A 19,024-nucleotide genomic window follows, 5' to 3' on the forward strand; every position below is an offset into this window, starting at 1 on the left:
GCAGTTGAACAAAGACCTTAAAGGAAAAAAGCCAAACCATCTGTACTCTTTATGTCTTCTGCAAAGTGTTTGACAGTTACAGAAATTAAATGTGAAACTCTTTCTTCAGATGCTGTGTGATCGAGAAAAACCTTTGGATCAAAAAACTGTAATGAAGTATATGGCTATCCTGACAACATGGAAAACAGTTGTTGAAACCCGATTTTCAGATTTCAAGGCAATGGAACCTGTCCAGTTTTCCCCCCCAAAAAAAATTAAGATATTTCAAGTAAAAATTCTCTCTTGTAGAGAGACTGAACATACAGACGAAATAATTCTATTTAAATGTGACATTCCTTTAAAGTCAGAATACAGTGAAGATTACTCGTGGAAATTAGGGAGCGTAAAAACCTACTCTAACATTGTAAGAGTGCTAGCATATGTTTGATCATTTTTTTGGATTCATTTTTCGGATGTCCTCCTCTTTGACTGTACTAATTAGGCTCTGATAAATTTTTTGCCAGTTTATTATTAACTTGATAATGATAGGCAAAACCAAGTATCTCACTCAGATTTTGTCAACATTTGATAGTGCACATTTTAGTTTTTTTCACATGTGTAATATGTTGAAAATTTAGTAGTAGTATGCAACTTTTAATAGAAAGAAAATTATCTTTTATGTATTTTGTGTAATTAAAGTGGTTAATTTTGTCTACAGTATTATTTTGTGCTTAAACCTGTATGATTAAGTCAGTAGATCTCTAAATGGACTGAAGACATGTAGTAGATCTCAAGTCTAAAAAGATTGAGCATCCCTTCTCTAGAGGTAGTTGCAACATTGACAAAGTTAAGTGTTAGTAATACTAGATCACAATATTCGTTACTTCAACAAAAAGAAACCCACTTCATTAACGTAACATTTTTAATGTATCTTTTGCACTACGATCCTCACTGATAATGCTCATCGAAATGATGATATCTATCCCAGAAATCACTTCCCAGGTGGGATTCACTTGCCACTTTTGTATCTGGCTGAAACACTGCTGCCAAAGAGAATTAGCACTGTGAAAGAGAGATTGTTCCTGAAAAATGCTGTTGGTAATTCTAGACATTAGTGTTTCTGGTAGATTGCAGTAAAATTCTTCTGCCTTTTTCTGTACTTCCTAAAGTTCATTAAGACTTAAGTGATATGGTGCCAATGGACATACAAAGGGTGTTGCCTCAGACCGTACACAGATGAAATGCTGCCTGTAGAAATCCACTTTGCCACAGTTTGTCAAAAGAAGACACCAATGCAACATAGATACCTGTTGAAGTCGAGTTAATATTTGTGCTTCATGGAATACGTTTCTAACTAGTAATGAGAACTCCTGCGCTTTGTGCCGACTCTTACTTCGATTCTTTAAAATGATTGTGCAGAATATGACTGGTTGCCTTTTTAGTATGGCGTGACATACTTCATGTCTATAATTTTAAAATTTGGATTACTATTATGGCAAAAGAATTATATTAATTCAGAAATGCTGCAGATTGAAATGGATAATTATTATTTCAGTTGGATGAAGCTCTGAAGCTGAAGAACACAGACATTGCCAAGGAATTACGCCTTCCGCCTGTTAAACTACATTGTTCAAGTAAGTGAATTCGTGTTTTAACACTAATTTTTTTTATTTACTTCGATGTGTAACTTTTCATATCAATACATGTTTAGGAAATAAAGGGAATTTTATGTCTGGTTCATTCTCTTTCCTTATCGCGGTCTCTATTGACAATTCCTTAAGGAAAGAACACATGCCATTATGATATGACATATTTGATAAAACATTATTGCTAAAGTTCTCAGTTGTTTAAATGCAGCTGAACATAGTGAAGATGACCATACAACCCATCAGCTTTGACAAGTGACGCTATCAATTGAGTGATTATTTAGCAGCACTACGTGACTGATTTGGTGTCATACAATGACACTTACTAGTGTCAAGAGCAAATCTTGAACCTAAAGCTAATCCTAAGACATCGGAGAATTTGTAGTAAAAATTTAGTCTGCACGTTTGTTGAATGAAAAAAGATCTGTGACTCAGTTTACTGAGAGTCGCTCTTCAAAACCTTAAATGAACAAGATCTAGATCAATCATAAAACAGGCACTGACTGACACAGAGTCCAAAATTAAATTTATGGGGGAACTCTTAGGTCCTTTCAAAATAAAATAGGAAGCAAGAGAAGCAGATGGACTGCCTCAATTACTTTTCAACTGCGTCCTTGAGAAAGTGTTAAAAGAATGGTGAAAACAAAAATCAGTTGTCAAAACTGACCAACCAATCACTTTAGGCAGAGGCAAATTATCTATAGATCACCTAGCATTTGCAGATTTAGAAACAATAATTTGACACTTTATGAGTCCAAATACTTTGTGAGTACTAATGGGCTTATTTGCAAATAACAACAACAACAACAACAACAACAACAACAATTAAAGTTGTGGGACTGCTGTTATTAATCAAGCATACTACGAGGGTGATTTGAAAAGTTCTCAGTATGAAATAGGAAAAAATACTGACATCACTGAAACTTTTTTTTATTATTATTTTTCAATTTAGTCTCTTTGTAGATTAATGTACTTGGTCCAACGATGTTCCAGTGCCTTGATCCCATCTCAAAAATGAGTTTCCTTCAGTCCTGCAAAATATTTGTTAACTCTGGCTATCAATTCTTCGTTTAAAGTGAATCTTCATCCACAAAGAAAAATTTTCACTTTTGGGAAGAGATGGAAGTCTGATGGAACCATATCGGGTGAATTAGGGGGGTGCGGCAATAATTTATACCTCTTTGTGTGTAATTTTTCCATGATTGTGGCAGCATTTGAAGCACTTGCCACATATTTTTGATCCAGCATCAAGAGTTGTGGCTCCCATCTTGCAGATAATTTTTCATTTCTAATTCTTCCGTTAAAATGTGATATAACCTTTGAGATGACATCTGGCAAACATGAGCAATTTCATGCACTTTCAATCGGCGATCCTGCATGACCATTTTGTGCACTTTTGCAATGATTTCTGGAGTAGTGACACATCTTGGCCGACCAGTGCGCAGATCATCATCTAACCTCTTCCGATCAAATTTAAATTCATTTGTCCACTTGCAAACAGTTGAATATGAAGGAGCAGAGTCCCCCAGTGTATTCTGGAAATCAGCATGAATGTCCTTTGCTTTCATACCTTTCTTTACGAAGTACTTAATCACTGATCGACTCTCAAGATTTTATTTTTCCATCTTCACAAATCACTATGTGGGAACAACAACAGAGCCACGCCACCGCCACAGCTCTCTTCCAAGAGCTCTGACATGGCATGCATTTACAGGCAATAATTCAATGAATAACACGTGAACAACACGTTGTGCTAGTGCTGACCTCTAGTGATGATTCTGAGAACTTTCCAAACCACCCTTCTAAATACTCGAAATATTTGACAACTTTGGGAAAAATAAGTGTTTTCTGTGGTGATTTAAGTATTACTATGAAATGTGCCATCATATAAAATTTGTAGGCTTAGACAGTTCAAAACCACCTTCCAACCTAACCTGATCTTGGGCTACACTACATATCAGTTTGTCACTACAGTCATAATTTGAAAAAAGTAATGCCAATGATGTCACTGCTCAAAGCAAAACAGTTTTATTGTGAAGTTCACTACATCCTCTTAGACTAATGAAATCAACCAATATGTTAGTAACAAACTGAAGTAGCTTGAAGTGGAAATAACTGAATTCTGTAAGTTCTAACGTTACAGCTTGCTTACAGTACATCATATAAAACAAATGTAAAGACTAGTCTCCTTCTGTGGGAACATCAGTCTACAAATGGCAAGTAGCCGGTATGGTAATACATAGACAAAAAATTGTAATTGTGTCAGTGTATCGAATTCCAGGATCTGATGAAATAATATTTATAGAAAAAATTAGTGTGTTAATTTTGCAGTTGTCCAAATGTAAACAACATACAATTACAATTGTAAGTAATATTAACATAGATATAAGGGCAAAGAAGAAAAATGTTATCTATATGGTTCATTCTTTGAAGTCATTGAACTGTTATTGTCTTAATGAAAAGCCCACCAGACAGAATGAATGTCTTGATAACATAATTAGTAAAGTAATGTATATAAAGATACTCTTGAATGTGATGTAATAGAATTAGGAATATCAGATCTTGCAGGACTATGGCTTCGAATAGAAAATTCAAAACACAACGCTAAAGAAAGACAAATGACACACAGACTTCTAGGAGAATCCAGTGTAAACAACGTGATTAATGAGTTACAGGAAATTGATTGGTCTCATAAAATTAATAATAATAATAAGGCAATTGATAAATGCTTTACTATTTTCCTCACAGAAATTAAGCACATTGTAGAAAAGACTTGGCCCACTGTAACAAAAAGACAACATCCTAGTAATACACATAAGCAATGTCCTACTAACAAGTGGTACACTCCAAAACTTAACAAACTTAGGATACTACTTCTAATTCTGAAGGATAAGTCTAATGAAAGTGATAAAGACAAGACAAATTACATAAATATGAGAGAACTTTACAAATCATAAATAAAAGGGGCTAAGTACAATGCAAACGATGAATACATTTTGAATTCCAAAAATAAATGTAAAGCAGCCTGGAATGTCGCAAAACAGGAAATTAATAACATCAGTAAAGAAAAAACATCCATATAGCCTGTGATACACTCAATGATTATTTTGTAAATATTGCCACTACCACTCCACTCAATAATTCTACCATAGATGCAGAAGCACTACTCATCCATACAAAACAGACTAGTGAGAAATTTACTTGGACCCCTATCACCCTAAATGACATTTGCAAATCGATAAACAAACTAAGCATTTCCAAAACAGAAGACTATTATGGACTCGGTAATTTCATCATAAAGCGTATAGCAAAGGAAATCAAAATGCCTCTTCTCTCTCTGTCAAACAGAGTACTAGATGAAGGAATTTTTCCAGAATGTCTTAAGCTCACAGTTACACTACCTGTGTATAAAAAATGTGATAAAAACAACTACAGACCCATATCAATAGTACCAATCATATCCAAAATAATAGAAAATTGCATGCATATGCAGCTATACAGCTATTTTGAAAGCAACAAACTATTAAATGAACAGCAATTTGGATTCAGGTCTCACCTATCAACTGTAAAAGCAATTGAAGCTTTGGTGAACACTGTACATGAAGCATATGAAAAGAGGCTGCATATATGTGGAACACTTATTGATTTAAGCAAAACATTTGATTCAGTGTCTCATGACATAATCATTAAAAAGTTAGAATACTATGGCATTGAAGATATACCACTCACCTTATTCAAATCTTATTTAAGCAATAGGTTGCAGCTAGTATATGCAAATAAACAGAGATCAGCAATATTCCCTATACAAAGAGGAATACACCAAGGCTTGGTTCTTGGGCCTTTCCTGTTCGTTGTCTATATTAACGATTTCTCGAGTTATGTACCATGTAAGAATATACTGTACGGTAATGATATAACACTAATAACCTCAGGTGACAATTTACAAACTGTGCTGGATAACAACAGAGAAATAATGCAAATGACTAGTCACTGGTGTCAGGCCAATCAACTGTGCATAAACAGTACAAAAACAGAAGAAATAATTTTTAATCTAAAAGCTACAAAAAGTAAAAATAAAGCAGTGAAACTACTTGGATTGTACACAGACCAAAAACTCTCCTGGAGAAGAACACACCAATAACCTGTGCAGCAAACTAGCCCATGTACTTTTTTTACTGTACAAATTGAGAAACAGTGTGAGCAAACAGCTGTTACTCCACTCATATTTTGCTTTCTTCCATTCCCATCTGGATTTTGGAAGTTTGCTCTGGGTAATTCTTCAGGGGCTAAATGTATTTTCAGATGGTAAAAGAAGGCCATCAGATGTATACTAGGATTAGCACCCAGAGATTCCTGCAGAAACCACTTTAAATATCTCAGTGTAATGACAGTACCTAGCATGTACATATATAACTGTTTAATGTATGCTAAAGAAAATCTAGACAAATTCGGCACGAGATGTGATGTACACACACACAATACCAGAAATAGTCACTTGTTGGATTTTCCGTTTTCGAGGCTAGCTGTTGTCCATAATAACTATAAACATTTGGGCATAAAATTTTGTAATAAGTTACCATACTCAGCTCGTACAGCCCCATTTAATAAATTCAAGAGTGTATTGCAAAATTGGTTAAAATGCAGTTAAGTCTATACAATTGAAGAATTCTTAGGAAATACTCATTATAATATAAGCTTTTAATAAGTGATAAAGAAATGTTTTCAATTCTAAAATAAGCTAAATAATTCTGTGTATGTAAGTGTTTATTGTGCTTAACTGTAGGCCATTGTAAACTTTGACAAAGCCAATTGTATGAAAAATACTGAAAGGCGAATAAAAATATTCTATTCTATTCTATTCATAAGCTACTCTTGCCACCCTTGGTGATGCCATATGGCAAGCATCATAGAAACTTGGTCTAGGCTGCTGAGATAGGGAGTATTGTACAAACATAAGAAAAACAATCTATAAATATGCTGGTGGAGGGGTTGGAAAAACCATCAGTAGCTGACAGCATTTGAAGCACTTGCCACACTCTGGTTGCTTAAGGCTTGCTTATGTATGTGTGTCTATATCTAAAAACAAAGATGATGCAACTTACCAAACGAAAGCATTGGTATGTTGATAGACACACACACTCGCACACTCGCACACAAAATTCAAGCTTTCACAACCCACGGTTGCTTCATCAGGAAAGAGGGAAGGAGAGGGAAAGACGAAAGAATGCGGGTTTTATGGGAGAGGGTAAGGAGTCATTCCAATCCCGGGAGCGGAAAGACTTACCTTAGGGGGGAAAAAAGGACAGGTATAGTGCGAGTGTATACCTGTCGTTTTTTCCCCCTAAGGTAAGTCTTTCTGCTCCCGGGATTGGAATGACTCCTTACCCTCTCCCTTAAAACCAACATCCTTTCATCTTTCCTTCTCCTTCCCTCTTTCCTGATGAAGCAACCATGGGTTGCGAAAGCTTGAATTTTGTGTGTGTGTTTGTGTTTGTTTGTGTGTCTATCAACATACCAACGCTTTCGTTTGGTAAGTTACATCATCTTTGTTTTTAGATATGTTTTTCCCACGTGGAATGTTTCCCTCTATTATATTCATATCATTAATGTGTCTATATCTAAATTGACTTCTGATTCCCTAGCTTACTTTGGGACGAAAATGGCACTCAATAATTGTACCAAAGGCACTCCCAGGAAGTTAGACGGTCACCTGATGATCACTCCCAAATGACAAAGCGAGTACAGGTGGGAAGTCTTCCAGAGCAAACTGAAGTACAGTGTGACAAAATGTGTACAGTCAGAGTATGTTGTTAATTTGAAAAAAAGGAAAGGATGGTTGAAAATTTCCCCATTAGGGGGCTCGAGACTGTTTTGTGAGTACATATGTGGTGAGCGTGGGCCCCAAGCTCAATCTCCATCTCTGACTATCTTTACTTCTTTTACTATAGAACTCAGCATGACAATTCTTCATGAATGAGATTTTCACTCTGCAGTGGAGTGTGCGCTGATATGAAACTTCCTGGCAGATTAAAACTGTGTGCCCGACCGAGACTCGAACTCAGGACCTTTGCCTTTCGCGGGCAAGTGCTCTACCAACTGAGCTACCGAAGCACGACTCACGCCCGGTACTCACAGCTTTACTTCTGCCAGTACCTCGTCTCCTACCTTCCAAACTTTACAGAAGCTCTCCTGCGAACCTTGCAGAACTAGCACTCCTGAAAGAAAGGATATTGCGGAGACATGGCTTAGCCACAACCTGGGGGATGTTTCCAGAATGAGAGAGCTTCTGTAAAGTTTGGAAGGTAGGAGACGAGGTACTGGCAGAAGTAAAGCTGTGAGTACCGGGCGTGAGTCGTGCTTCGGTAGCTCAGTTGGTAGAGCACTTGCCCGCGAAAGGCAAAGGTCCCGAGTTCGAGTCTCGGTCGGGCACACAGTTTTAATCTGTCAGGAAGTTTCACAATTCTTCATGTTGACCTGGCTATTTCTGCAGTTTGTCGTACTATGGCACAAACAGCAGCATGATCACAATTACTTTAAGTTCATACTTCTTCCACATACATGTGAACAACATTAAAAACATAGACAGAAATATAGAAACAATCCAGGTGCTGATACAAGCAGTTGCTGAGGGTGAGTGCTTGCTTACGAAAAGGAGGGTTCCTGCAGATGGCACGGTGGATGCTGTGTCATGTGCACGATTCAAATGGGCCACCACAGACAGATTATGCTGGCGGTCCATGCAGGTGCCGTTGATGGAATATTCAAAGTGTAGCATGTCAGTGGCCTGGTCTCAAAGTATTACGTACAGGGTTATAGCACCCCCACCCCTCCTTCCCCAGGAAAGGGCACTCTATCGATGCAGGTGTCAGTGTGACTGTTGAAACATCTATGGCCTCTGTGGCAGATGTCACAGGTCATGTTGGCAGGAGATTCCAGGCCAGAATCGGTTAGTAGGGGCAGAAGTAGTGTAGTCATGGACACGCACAGTGGCCTCTCTCCTGCGAAGAATCGCAAGAGATGACCGGTGACAAGAGTACAGGTAGCATCTCATTATCCTGTTACTCGATGTAGTGGAACTGCTCTGATAGCAAAGACATTGGTCACTCGGTTGGGGCACAAGGGATGCCAGTGTTGAAGGGCCAGATGGTGTGGCCCAGCAGGCTGCAGAATCACCGGAGGCAGTGAAATATTGTGGGGAAGGCCTGGCAGCAGGTGCTGGGGGGCCTGGGCCTCAGAGGAGAGGCATCCACAGGGATGGTGGGTCCACCCCAACAAAAGGGACTGGGAGGTGGGACAGGTGCTAAGGGAGGAGGCAGTGATTGCAGACCCACAGTGCTCAGGTGGTGTGAGACTGCAGCTGATTGTGATGGTGTGCCACCAGCCCATAACCGGTGTGCACCACACAAAGGCAGTGACCTCGGCAGCTGTGGACCGTGGCTAGAATCTACTTCAGTCAGCAGCTGAACCCACGAGCCCAGACTGCAAAGCCAGGAACAAACCACAATGTGGGCTACGATAATGGGCATTGGTGGGGCGGGATGAGCAGAGCATAGGAGTGTGTGTGGCTGGAGACCTTGGGGCATCTCAGCTGGTCCCAGATTCCCCACCAACATAAACCTGTTGGAGCATGTCAATGTGTCTTTCATGGAGTAGTTCGCAGCGTACTTCATTTGAACCTTGAACAGGCGGACCAGACGTTCTGCCTCGCCATTAGATTGTGGGTGAAAAGGAGCATCTGTCATGCGACGACTACTATGATGGGTGCAACAATGGTGGAAGGTCTGAGACACAAACACCGTTAACCATCGCAAGTGTAGAGGGCATTCCTTCAATAGAGAAAATGTTGGAGAGGGCCTGAATAATAGCCGCAGCTGACATTGTCGTACAATGTTTATGCAGGAGCTGAAGCATATCACACCATAGGGTGGCTGAGATAGGCAACAGCCCATCCGTAGCTAAGAGACCACCACCATTAAATACCAAAAGACAGTGATGGAGGGCAAAATAGTTATTCAAAGGTTCAGAACTCCTGCCAGGAGGCCTGTCCTGCCAACCGTGCTGAACGAGGTGAACAACTTACTGCAAAATGGGATCATCAGCTATTACCTGATACCTGGGACCCCGTAATAGGGAACCCTTCCATTATACATTGCGCCTCAACATCTAAGTAAAAAAAAAAAAAAAAAAAAAAAAAAAAATCATCCCGGTCGAAAAATAGGATCTTGACCACCTTTGGAAGCCGGTACAGCACATCGGTCTTAGCATGTTGCGCAATAGGCTAAAAATGTGTATCAGAGTTGTAGCGAGACAAACAAGCCCAACACTGGAGGTGATGTGCTGCTTTGTCTGGCAATGAAGCAGAAGGATTAAACAGTGTAACCAAGGGTTTGTGGTCAGTAATGAGGTGGAACTTAGACCCATACAGAAACGCATGAAAAGTTTTTGAGAGTGTAGACGATAGCAAGCTACTTCCTTTTCGACTTGGAAGTAGTGCTGCTAAGCGGAATAGAGCGTTTCACATGTATACTATAGGATGTTCAGAATCATCCTCATGTTGATGTGTGAGAATGGCCCAGAGTCTGTACTGAGAGGGGTCTGTAGCAAATACCGGGTCGTGGTGAGAGTTGAAAGTAGTCAAACAAAGAATAGAATGTAACTTAGATTTCAAAAGTGTGAACATGTGCTTGCAGTCTGGCATCCACTGGAAAGCAACTTTTTGTGGAACAACTCGTGGAGATGATGGGCCAATGTGATTGCACCTGGAATAAATTTGTGTCAGTAAACAGTTTTACCTAAAGTTTGGAGTTCTTGGGACATTTGTAGTGTGTTGTAGAGCTGTGACTGTTGTGACATGATGGCTTAAAGGCTTAACATCATCCTGAGAAACCTCAGCCTCAAGCCTCAAACCCCAAGTACACAATGAATGGCTAAAAAAGTGTGACTTGGCCAAGCGCGCGCGCGCGCACACACACACACACACACACACACACACACACACACACAAAAGGTTTAACAAGACTGTAAACCTGAGAGCTTGAAGGTGGAAGACAGGGTAATATGCAAGACAGAGATTACTACTAAAACATTGTGCATGAGTTAATAAGAGTAAAAGCTAAGAGCATAGCATTGTGTGTAACAAAGGTGGATGCGGGGACAGTGAAAAATAGATAGATGAGAAAATGACGTATGTAGAAAACTAAAATGCAGTGAAGAAAGGAGTAGTTAGTGTGAAGAAATGCTAAGACAGAAGAAACTAATGTAAATTAAGGCCAGGTGGATGACAAGAACCAAGGACATGTAGCACTAATTTCTACATGTGGAGTTCTGAGAAACTAGTGTCCGGGGGAAGAATCCATATGGTGTGTGGGGTGAAATAGGCACCGAGGTCATGGCTGTCATGTTGTAGAGAATGCTCTGCAACAGGATATTGTCTTTTGCCAGTTATAGTGTTGGAATAGGTGGTGATAGGAGGTTGTATAGGGCAAATCTTGCAGCAGGGATGGTCATAGGGGTAGGAGCCATAGGGTAGAGAGATGGGTGCAGAAGCAGTATAGTGTCGGACAAGGATATTGTGGAGATTGGGAGGGTGACATAAAGCTATTCTAGGTGTGGCGAGCAAAATCTCAGACAGAATGGACCTCATTTCAGTGCATGATATTAGGAAGTCATGGCCTTCTTGAAGTAGCTGGTTAGTACATCCCAGACCAGGATAATACTGAATGACCTGTGGTGTGCTCCGAAGTTTTCTTTTCTTTTTTTTTTTTTTTTTTGGAGGGATCAGCTGTACCAGGATTGGAGGTGATGACCCTGGAAATCTGCTTTTGAATTAGGCTGTTGGGGTAATTACTTCCAGTGAAGGCCAAGGTGAGACTGGTGGTGTATTGCTGTAAAGAGTCTACATCTGAACAAATACATTTGCTTTGAATGTCAAGGCTGTATGGGAGGGAATGTTCGACATGGAAAGGAAGTCAACTGTCAAAATGTAAGTGCTGTTGTTTGTTAGTCGGTTTAATATGGACGGAAGAGATCAATATCAAGGAAAGTGGCTTGGGATTCAGAATAGGACCATGCCAAATTTAATTGGGAGAAGGTATTTAGAGATTCCGTAATTTTAACTGGTCAGCCTCACCATGATTCCATGTGACAAATGTGTCATCATTGGATCTAAACCAAACCAGGGGCTGAAGCCTTACGGTTCCCAGGAAAGCCCCCTCCAAGTGACCCATGAAAAGGCTGACATAGGAAGGAGCCATCCTGGTTCCCGTGACCATACCCGTGATCCGTCTGTATGTCTGCCCCTTAAAGGTGAAGTAATTGTTGATAAGTATAAAGTTGATTAAGGTCAGCAAGAAGGATGTCATAGGTTTGGAATTAGGTGGGTGCTGACTGAGGAAATGTTCAGCAGCAGACCGACCATATACATGGGGGATGTTGGTATAGAGGGAGGTGGCATCATTGGTGACAAGCAATGTGTGTGGTGGGAGGGGGACAGGCAAGGATTTCAGACGATCTAGAAAATGGTTGGTGTCTTTGATGTAAGAGGGGAGTTTTTATACTATGGGTTGCAGGTGTTGATCAACTAAGGCAGATATAAATTTGGTGGGGGATTTGAAGCCAGCAGCTATGGGACAGCCAGGATGATGGTGTTTGTGGATCTTAGGAAGAAGGTAAAAGGTGGGGGTGTGTGGTTTGGGTGAGGTAAGAAGTTCTGTGGATTGAGGTGTAAGTCCTTGTGAGGGGCCTTAAGTTTTTAGGTGGCACTGCAGGTCAGTTTGAATCACAGGGATGGGATCTTGATGGCAGATGTTGTATGTAGATGTGTCACACCTGGCATAAACATTCACAAACATACTCCTGTCGGGCAAGTACATGGAGTAATCAGCTTGTAGAGAACATATAGCCTGCAGTTCTGGAGAGGACAGGTTAGGGTCATGTTGCTGAGACCTGAGGAAGGGTTGTAAAGCAGTGCTGGATGTGAGGAATTCTTGGAAGGTTTTTAAGGGATGATTCTGAGGTAGTGGTGGTGGACCAAATTGGGATCATGGTCAGAACTGTTACAGACAGGATTTAATGTCAGATTTGCTGTTGGAAAGGTTTTGGGACTGGGTTGCAAAGTGATATTTGCAGTTGACATTTGTTTAAAGGAAAGTAGGTCCTGTACCAAATCAGCATGATTAAATGCTGGTTTAGGGCTGAAAGTGAGACCCTTGGATAAGACAAATAATTCAGGAGCGGAGAGTGCTTTAGATGAGAGGTTGAGAACACTGTACTGTTGTGACTGGTTCTTGTGATTGAGCTATTACTGGTTAGGAGGCATTGATGAAGGCTGTGGGATGTTAAGGAGGTTAGCCAACCTCGGTTTGTAGGAGAAAAGTGGTGGTTAATGGTGAGGCTGTTTCGGGAGTTGCAGAGGGACAGGAAGGGAAACATCACTGTTAAGGTAGTTTAGGAGAAGATGGGATAGCTTTTTGAGGTGAAGTCTAGCATGTTGTTGCAGTCTAAAGTTGGCTTGGCAGATGATACCATCCAAAGAAACATGAAGGCCAGGTAATTGCAACATTTTGGAGGAGAGAAGTCTGGAGGAGTGGAAACTGGCAGATGAGGCATATAGGTCACAGATTAGTCGGGTAGGTGCAAGAGATTTCTGTATTTGAAACTGTAAAAGAGCCTGGTGTAGAGTAGGATTACATCCAGAAACAGGGTTTCCAGTGATAGGGCTTTGGAAGTAACACCAAAGGACAAGCAGGTTTCAAGAAACAGAATGTGGGACTTTAATCTTGATAGTGCAAAAGCTTGTTTTCGAAAAGAATGGACGTAATGTGTGATGAGATTCATCATGGCAAGAGAGGACTCCCCCCCCCCCCCTTTCCCCCCACCACCTTCATTACATATAATGCACTTGGCTTTTCATTCTCAATAACTCATGGACGATGTTTTAGCAGTAATCTCTGTTTTGCATATTGCCCTTTTCTTTCACCTTTAAGCTCTCAAGTTTACATCCAGTGCAGTCCCCAATAGTCTCTTTCCTTCTCCCGTCCAGTAAGTCTCCCCTGACCCCGGGGTCTGGGTGACTTTCCTGAACTATATCCCTTTTCCTAAACCTTTCCAGTCCTTTACCTTAACCACTCTTTACTCCCCTTTCAACACTTCTGCCAGGAGGAGGAGTCACTTGCTCCGAAAGCTTGTAATAGTTAAACCTTTTTGAGTGTATAGTTTTTATCTATCCATTTACATCAACAAGGTGTGAAAGTTCTGTAAATGCTCTTCTGTGGAGGCACCCATCATAATTGTATCAAGAGATATTTGATGCAACCCAGAACAGACATTGTCAGCTGTTCCCAAGAATTCTGAAAAATTGTTGGGGCACTAGCCACACTGAACGGGAGGTGCTGATATTGGTACAACCCAAAGGGTGTGTGAATCACAAGGAGCCATTCTTGTCATCATCCAGTAGAGCCTGTAAATAGGCTTCAGATGAATTAGTTTTGGAGAAAAACTAGCCCCTTGCCAGTTAGCCACTTGATGTAATAGGCTGTATGACTCTCAATGATGTTATCTTGTCCCATGCTGATTTCACTTGAGCCACTGGAGTAGGGCATGCATGAAAAATAAAAAAAAAAAAAAAACGCGACCGTACCATAGGTTTCATGGTAATGTGCGCTGCAAAATTAGTGGCAGAACACAGCCTATCTGAGGAGAGACGCGAGAATCTAACTGTCGATAAGGGACCAAGTCTGAAATGAGATGCATGTTATCTGAAATGGAGAAACCAAAAGCATTGAAAGCAACAGACCAAACAATTCATGGATGTGAGCACCATTCACTACCAAAAAAGTCAAGGAACAAATCACAGAGTTATACATTGTGGGAACTAAGTTACCACAGAATTGGATATGCTGGTTGTTGTAACTCACCAGCTGGTGAGTAACTAGGGACAACGCCAGAGATCCCAAATCCACATAAGTTTGTGAGTTCATTAAAGTCATGTCTGCACCCTTGTCTGAGCACTTTGTCCATCATTCACATATCAGTAACAGTTCATTATCATTTGTAAGTATTGGAGATGCACAATTAACGTCCATATCTGCAGGTGGGGACTGGGAATGATACACAGTTGTAGCAAACTCCCCAGTGCTCTGGGGTGCACGGCCCTCTCATGTTAGACGAAATAATGGGGGCAAGATGGAAGCGTAGAGTGCTGTCATTGCTGTGGTTGCTTGGCACGTCACTGTCCAGTGCAACATTGAGGCTGTGTTTATATGGCTGCCACATCATTCTCCTCCCTCCCCATCCCCTCCCATCCCCCAAGAACAGAACTGACCAGTGCCCAAGGACCAGGAACAGGAACCACTGCAGTGATGTTGCATGAAGCCTCAGCTGTTCACCAGCAGCACAATATGCCTCAAAAGATTGAACAAGAGCAAACATGGATTCTTGTACTGTAGTGCATGTTGATACACCTCCTTGTCAGGACCCAACTGAATGATGGCATGATGGACCATAGAATCAGCATAGGAGTCATGCAGAGCCATGGTTAAAACTGTTGTTTGCAACTGAGGACTTGGAGTTCGGCCACCCAAGCCGTGAAGGACTGGTAGGGCTGTTTATGATACTGATCACTCTTTATGCACTGCAATGACATACGTATGTTTGACAACAACTTAATATATTTTGTTGAACAAAGGAGATATTGATTCCTGGATTTGGAAAACTAACACAAAAACTGATAAATCTAGGGAGAAATCCAAGAAAGGAACAAAGCCTTAGACATGTTTTTTTTTTTTTTTTTTTTTTTTTTTTTTTTTTTTTTTTTTTTTTTTTTTTTTTTTTTTTTTTGTCAGTGACACCAAAAGCGACGAAGTGTTGCCAAAGCTGCTTCCCATAAGCCTGCTAATCTTAGACTGCATCATTGTAAGGGGGAAATGGCAGCAGATACTTTGGCAGTGTGGGAGTCTGCAAAGCCCATACAGCTGACAAGTTAATGATAGGCACTGTAAGAGTACTGCCTCCATGGACACAAGAACTGAAGGAACAACCAAATAGAAGTAGTGAGCACTACACTCATCTCCAATTTTAATACTGTAAGACACAAACAATAGCATTGCCATGATGAGCCAAATTATTATTATTATTATTATTATTATTATTATTATTATTATTATTATTATTATTTTCTTCTTCCACGTACAAGCTAACAACAATTGAGAACATACACACAGATATAGAAACAATCCAGGTATGTTACAAGCAGTTGCTGACAATTAGTATGAACACAGCAAGAGGGAGGGAGAGTCCCTGCTGCCCTTCTCTTATAAAGAGCACTTTTATTTACATCTTTCTGCATTACTTTTCATCAAACATTTTGGCTAAAGTAATTTTTTGTCCCCTTTATGGTTTGACTTCCATTTTTCTAATTTTTTTCTTTAGTGTACACTGGCTGTGGAAGGACTTGCAGTGCTGACTTACCTACCATGTAGAAGATCCTCTGTGCCCAGTAACTAAGTAGTTATACAAATATGCTTAAAAGCCAGCACAGTAGCCAGTCTGTCATGGGGGGGAACATCATCTGGCCTCTTGACAGAGTCCATTGAAAACATAGGGGTGGCACTTCTGATGCCAGCGCTGTTAACTCCTCATGCATGCCAAGGAGTAAGTGTTAAGTCTTCCTGGCTTACCAGGGTTCCAGGCAATGACCATCATGCCAGATGACCTTTGCTGTGGCCAGATGATGCCAGTGAGGAGAGTCCTTGATTGAAGTAAGTGGCATCAGGATGGACATTCCACAGAGGAAAAGAATCAGATTAAGTCAAAACGATAGCCATAACGACTCTGCTGTCTCAGTAGAGAAAAATCCTGTAATCCAGGAACTTCTAACTGTATTGTGTTCCCATCTTGAGCAACACCAATGGATGAACAACCTAGCAGGATGAAGAGTTCATTTCATCCACCAAATCAGAAAGGTCTGAAAGGTGATGGGATAGATACAGGCACTTTTTCCATGGTCCACCTTTGAGACTTTTTGGTGCCTGTTCTTTGATCACCTGTGTTCCTGCTGCATCATTTATCTTAGCTGTGAAAATTGTGGAGGGCTTTGCACGAGAACTGACCTCCAATGTTTGTTAATTGTCAAGGCCCACAGTGCCCATGTTAATCATTCTGCTCCATGCTCAGAAAAGAAAAGATCCAAGAATACAAAATTATAGAAGCCGGTGGTTGACCTCTGGTGGTGGGGCTGTGCTGTCATAAGTCAGGAAGCAGGTAGTTCACCATCACGGGCGGAGTAATGGTGAAGCACTGAGTAGAGGTCTAGTTGTTGTCTGATGTTCTGTCATGAAAATAGCAATGTCAGAATATTCACTTATTGCTCAGCAACCTACAACATGATCGGAGAAGTAAATGCTCCCAAAGTGTAAGCTGTGCATGGTTGGCAAGGTTCTGCAGTCAGAGAGCAGCTTTTCTCTGGCCACTGGCTTCACTGGCCAGATGAACTGGTGATAACAGTGACATCTAAAGATGTTGCCTGTAGCAGTGGAGCAGGTAGTAGTCCGTGATGGCAGGCTAAAGGCAGCCATGTGACTCAAGGCAGGGTGTGCCGGATACATGCAATTGTGCTGTAGTCTTAGCATGGAGAAGGCTGCTCTGTCCATGCAAGAGAAGACAGACAGAATGGAATTTGAGAGCACACAGGTAATGATGGCTGAACGGCTGCATGGCACAAGGTTCGAACTGTAGACCACAAGGCTAGGAGGCTGACAGTGACTGAAGTAGGCCCACGGGTGGCCCACCAGCTAGAGGATACTGATTGGCAACATCAGATAGTTGACTCCATGCAGACTCATGCATTGGCATAGGAACTGGTGGCTGTTGGACTGCTTACTTCTGTGTAGATATAAGTCCATGTTTCACTTCGATACAAAGCTACATTCTGGACAGACACCTTCAGAAAAGACTTCCAGACATTTAAATTTATATTCCTTGTTAACAAGTTTCTCTTCTTCAGAAATTCTTTTCTTGCCATTGCTATTCTATTTACTTTACTACCAAGTAGCACAGATCATTTACTGCTTTTAGTGTTCCACTTCCTATAATTCCTTCAGCCTCACCAGATATAATTTGACTACTTTCCTTTGCCCTTGTTGTGCTTTTGTTAATGTTCATCTTACACTGAAGCATCAAAGAAACTGGTATAGGCATGCATATTCAAATACAGAGATATGTAAACGGGCAGAATATGATGCTGCAGTTGGCAACACCTATATAAGCCAAGTATCTGGCACAGTTGTTAGATAGGCTGCTGCTAAAACAGCAGGTTCTCAAGATTTAAGGAGTTTGAACATGATGTTTTAGACAGTGCACGAGTGATGGGACACATTATCTCGGAGATGCTGATGAAGTGGAGATTTTCCCTTACGACCCTTTCACAAGTGTACCGTGAATATCGGGAATCTGATAAAACATAAAATATCAGACATCACTGTGGCTTGTAAAAGATCCTGCAATAACTGAACCAACAGTGACTGAAGAGAATTGTTCAACGTGACAGAAGTTCAACCCTTCTGCAAATTGTTGCAGATTTCACTGCTGACTTTGTGTGCGAACCATTTAATGAAACATCATCGATATGGGCTTTCGGAGCCGAAGGCCCAATTGTGCACACCTGATGACTGCATGACACAAAGCTGTACACCTCGCCTGAGCCTGTCAACACAACATGGGACTGTTGATAACTGGAAACGGGTTGCCTGGTCAGATGAGTCTCGCTTCAAATTGTATCGAGCGGATAAATGTGTACAGGTACACACACACACACTCATGAATCTGTGGACCCTGCATGTCAGCAGGGGACTGTTCAAGCTGATGGAGGCTCTTTAATGGTGTGGGTCATATGTAGTTGAAGTGATATGGAACCCCTGGTATGTCTAGATACAACTCTTGACAGGTGGCACTTACTTAAGCATCCTGTTTGATCATTTGCATCCATTCATGTCCATTGTGCATTCCAACAGACTTGTGAAATTCCAACAGGGCATTGCGACACTCCAAACGTCCAGAATTACTACAGAGTGGCTCAAGGAACACTCTTCTGAATTAAAACACTTTCGCTGTCCAGACATGAACATTATTGATAATCTAGGATACCTTGCAACATGCTGTTCAGAAGATACCTCCACCCTCTTTTACTCGTAAGGATTTATGGACAGCCCAGCAAGATTGATGGTGTCAATTCCCTGCAGCACAACTTCACCATTAGTCGAGTCCATGCCATGTCATGTTGTGGCACTCCTGCCTGCTCGTGGGGGCCCTACACAATATTAGGCACGTGTATCAGTTTATTTGGCTCTTTAGTGTATTTCCTCCTTTCAAGACACTGTCCTTTCTGTTCAACTGCTCTTACAAGT

The 19,024-nt window shown here is 40.9% G+C and overlaps 1 protein-coding gene across 3 annotated transcripts in view; it reads left to right on the forward strand.

Moving 5' to 3' along the window:
* Nucleotides 1-19,024, forward strand: part of LOC126092348 (iron-sulfur cluster assembly scaffold protein IscU) — a 169,722-nt gene that overhangs the window by 12,472 nt on the left and 138,226 nt on the right. For all 3 annotated transcript variants that reach the window (XR_007521323.1, XM_049907888.1, XM_049907887.1), the window contains exon 3: nucleotides 1,535-1,613. Coding sequence is in view for 2 of the 3 variants with exons in the window: in XM_049907888.1 (XP_049763845.1) it covers nucleotides 1,535-1,613 (79 nt within the window). In the remaining variant the exon portion in view is untranslated. The remainder of the gene's footprint in view (nucleotides 1-1,534; nucleotides 1,614-19,024) is intronic.

Source organism: Schistocerca cancellata, chromosome 7, assembly GCF_023864275.1.
Source record: "Schistocerca cancellata isolate TAMUIC-IGC-003103 chromosome 7, iqSchCanc2.1, whole genome shotgun sequence".
In the NCBI taxonomy this organism is placed as follows: domain Eukaryota; kingdom Metazoa; phylum Arthropoda; class Insecta; order Orthoptera; family Acrididae; genus Schistocerca; species Schistocerca cancellata.